Below are 4,245 nucleotides of genomic sequence, written 5' to 3'. Positions count from 1 at the left end.
ATGATGCCAGGACAATTATGTATGCCGATGCTCGCTTGATAGAGTACCAAAATGGAGAGCTGCTGCTGGAAGATCTATAGGGAACATGATATCTGTGTCTGTATGGCTTAAATGGTACAGTTTCACCCTGCAAAAAATGTTATAAACATTTCAGCTGTCCATATTCTCTCAGACAGACAACAGGTCAAGCTTGTTAGACTTCTCAAATTCTAACCAACCAAAAATGGATTTAGAAAACACAAGATCAGTTAATTCTCAGCTCTAATTTCCTTAATATAATTCATCATTATTGTATTTATTCTTACCTCCATACTTAACTTAGATCGAGATATTGGACATAGAATGCCAATCTTTAAAATAAAAAATGTAAAAAAAAGGAGTAATACACTGTGACATGACACGTTCGCTAAAAAAAAACCCTTTTGTAGCTAACCATTTATCGGAAAAAATGGAAAAACTCAACATGAGGGAGGAGAAAGAAATAATAGTAACTTGGTCTCGGGCATCTACCATTATACCCACAATGATTGGCCATACAATCGCTATTCATACATCAGCCATGTAATTTATGCTGATGCTGTTGTTTGGAGCTTCTTTCTGTCTAATATACTATCTTGGTTTGATATATTTATAAGTGAATTTTTTGAAATTATAACACAACAAAGTCATAATATCTCAAGTGTTTGGGGTCGACTATATGGATCTTTTACTGTTATTTAGGTTAGGACTATGTAATTATTATAAGTTCTCCAAAAATTGTCCAAAGCATTTTGTTGTATGGAACTCTCAATTACACGGTTTCGGCTTATTTTAAATTTTCAAAATTTTGAAATTTTAATGCCTTCAGTTGAGAACATCATGCTTTTGACCTTACAAAGTATGCTTTTTTGTCCATATCCCGATAATTTTCTTTTCTTTTCTCTACACTGTGAATTTTTGGTTTGAGTGTGCATCTCTGTGAAAGGTGCAATGATCTGACAATAATCTTTTGTTCCTTTTCATGTTATCTTCAAAATGAAAGTACCCAAACTTCTAGATATATTAACTTCTTTTCTGATGCTTCAGATTCTAAAGCAGATTTATTTGTCACCCGCGCGAAGATAATGTGATCACAAAGCAGCAGAAATGTTCATTCGTCCATAAAATGGACTAGAAGTATCATGAGTATAATAGTGAGTATAGAAAAAGTATAATAAAATGATAAGCAATATGATAAAATGATCAACGATCAAGAACAATAAGAAACCTAGACTTGCATTTCATTGTCCTACTTACAAGGTTTGGAGCAAAGTCAATCTCATGATTTCCTGCAGTCCAAATCCAAGGTTGATATGCAGTGCTTCTCTCAATAAACCTGCCCCATGTATCCCATCTGACATTGTCATGATTTGGGTAGTTATCAGCATAAGAAAGGTCACCTAAAAATAACACTGTTTGTGCTTTTGGATTTGATTCATAATGAGTCAGTGTGACATTTGAGTCATAACTCTGTCCAAGATCACCTGAAATTCATGCAAAAATATATAAAAAAAGTAATAGTAGGCATGAATTCTTAGGAAATATTCTATCAGATATTAACTATTAAAAAAAAACAAAAACTTAGACATAGAAAATGAAGGATTTTTCTCACACCTAGATTGGACTGACTGAACTTACAAGGAGAGAATCAAACGTTAATAAAACTGAGGCCTACAGAAAAGAATTGCAGATAACCACATATAATTATGTCAATGTAGCTTCTACTTTGTAAGGATTGACTAGTAAATAGCTATTAAGGGCTTAATATACCCAGCTCAAAGAGGATACAAGGTGGTATCATATGGTATGTAAGGTAGGTTAAATGTGGAGAGAACATTAGAAGAAAATGAAACTGACAACAAATGGGAATAAAAATGATCAATAGTTGCAACACATGTAGTTTTTATTTCTACTTAGAGATGAATGTTATCAAGTTAACAGGTCATGAATCTGGATAAAAATAATGAAATAAACCCCAACTCATATGAACCCATGCAAAAACCAAATGGCTACAGCGTGTGGAAATATCTTTATATCTTAAAATATTTCAATCTATTATGTCAGATGAAGAATGAAAACTGATACATGGTTTCTTGAAATGGCCTATGTCATCAAGATGTATGAATTTGGAACAAAGACCACCTGCTACAACTATTGCCGCACTTTATTCAAACAGGTGGTGAGCGGTAAAATGACATCAGATGAACAACAGTGGATAACAAATCAACAAAGTTTAACCAAGCAGACCCCAATCTGTACCATCTTTCTCTGCTAAATAATTTTCAGATTGAAAATCCTGATTGCAATACATATCATAAACAATGGATCAAAAGAAGGCAGTTCTCTATGTATGGACGAAGTTTCCAATGCTCAGACATGATAGTAAAGCAGAACACAAGTGAAATCAAAGGTCAGAAGCTCCCCTAGCATTTATCAGTATTGTTGTCTGAACACTTGAAGTTTCTGTACATTTGCAAGCAAAAATTACAGAAAGGATGAATGTTCCATCGGCATCAGTAATGCCAATCTTCCTGGAAACATATTACAGTGATTCACATAACAAAAAAAATTATGAAGTCAAGATGATAAGAATCATAAACAGAAAGATCTCACATGAATATTAGATGTGTAGTCCTACATGAATCTAGATAGTATCAGCAAAATTACCTATAAGGCCAAAGGTGTAAGGAACATCTGGACCAACTGCAGGTGGGGTTGTGAACCAGAACTTTCTAACTGTGTGCCCAATCCCCACAGCATAGTAGTATTCAGTGTCATACTGCAAAGAAACACGTTTTGATGTTACTCCAAATACTAAGCTTTGCATATAATGGATATCACCAAAGGATATGAGCAAGAGGCATTGACGCAAGCAACTGCAACATAAACATACAGATTCACAAAATAGCAGCAAAAGATATTGCTTCCGATGACCTTCAAATGCCTGATAGTGCAATGGTGGATGTAGCCGGAGGTGTAGTTGTAAAACTTGTATCGAGTATATTTGCCTTCAGCAGACAGCTCGAGCTTATCCTCGTCAGTCCCGTAAAGCACCTCGCTGGAGCCAGGTTCGTCCTCGGTCACCCATGAGATGATCATGGCAGTGCCATCAAGATTACCTTGGGTTATATGTACCTTCAAGAACAGGAAAAGATTTTTTTTTTCTCTAAAACTTCGATAGCAATTCAATCCTGGAAATAGTCACAGGAAGAACAGTGAGGGAAGACATGGAACATCACCAGACAAGGCAAAAGATCATACAAAAAACAAGAGCAGTAGAACAACAAGAAGCATATAAATAAATGAATAGAACAGATGATAATCCAGAGAACGTTCACGGTTCAACAACCAGTGTAAAGAAGCTCGTTGAGAACAGATGAAACTGAGAACAAGGCACAGAAGAACTCGTTAGGAACACAAAAAGGAGACTAATTTAACGGAATAGAAGCTTAGAAGACACCTGCTGGGGCGCGTTATAACCCGGAGGAACGCGGAAGATATCACTGTCGAGCGGCATGTCGATGGTCTTCTCCACCTTTCTGACAAACCCACTGGTGACTCCTCCATCGCTCCGGTTCACGACTCCCACCAAAATCACGGCCAAAAGAAGCTCAAGATGGCAAGGAGCTCCCCGCCACCAGCTCCCCATCTGATCTCTCTCTCTCCCTCCCGTATTCTTGGTTTCTTTACTGTCTCCTCCCCGCAGATCGCTCTGTTTCGGCTCTGTTTTTGGCCAACGCAGTGGCACACTCCTCTGATTAAGCTGCAGACGACAGAAAGCGAGAGGAGAGGGGAATATGCCCAGGGATGTGCGGGCGGAGGGGTATCGAATTGGATGGGATCGATGCCAAGTAAAATATATTAACTTGGAAATCCATCGACCGAGGATTGCGGATGGAAGCGAGAACGGACAAACTGCGATCGGCCGTCGAGTAAGATGAACATCATGATGACGATGATAACGTGTGCCAAATCCTCACTGTTGACTATTTTTCTCACAAGTATGAAAATATCATATTTACAATTATAATATTAATCAGTTTCATGACTTTTATCATGTTAAAAAAATATTATTTTTTACTTCAGAGACCATACTAAACTCTTTTAGAGTGATTTGTGTCACAGTTAAAGATAGGGGTGATTATAGATTATTCATGTAGATAGACATATTTAGTATCTCGATTTTTAAATTTTAAAAATTTATATTAAAATTTTTATAATTTTTAA

General features: G+C 36.5%; 1 protein-coding gene across 1 annotated transcript in view; it reads right to left on the bottom strand.

Annotated features, from left to right (window-relative positions):
- The window catches only part of LOC135651513 (purple acid phosphatase 2-like), a 5,172-nt gene extending 1,342 nt beyond the window's left edge, over window positions 1-3,830 (bottom strand). Inside the window, exons 1-5 of the mRNA XM_065171613.1 lie at window positions 3,479-3,830; window positions 2,953-3,153; window positions 2,686-2,797; window positions 1,276-1,502; window positions 1-127 (exon numbers count right to left, since the gene is read on the bottom strand). The exon at window positions 1-127 is cut by the window's left edge and continues 12 nt beyond it. Of these exons, the coding sequence (XP_065027685.1) occupies window positions 1-127; window positions 1,276-1,502; window positions 2,686-2,797; window positions 2,953-3,153; window positions 3,479-3,667 (856 nt within the window). The 5' untranslated portion in view covers window positions 3,668-3,830. The remainder of the gene's footprint in view (window positions 128-1,275; window positions 1,503-2,685; window positions 2,798-2,952; window positions 3,154-3,478) is intronic.
- Window positions 3,831-4,245: the final 415 nt, after the last annotated feature.

The sequence above is a fragment of the Musa acuminata genome, chromosome BXJ1-4 (assembly GCF_036884655.1).
Source record: "Musa acuminata AAA Group cultivar baxijiao chromosome BXJ1-4, Cavendish_Baxijiao_AAA, whole genome shotgun sequence".
Classification (NCBI taxonomy): Eukaryota; Viridiplantae; Streptophyta; class Magnoliopsida; order Zingiberales; family Musaceae; genus Musa; species Musa acuminata.
This window is presented reverse-complemented; position numbering and strand designations above follow the sequence as displayed.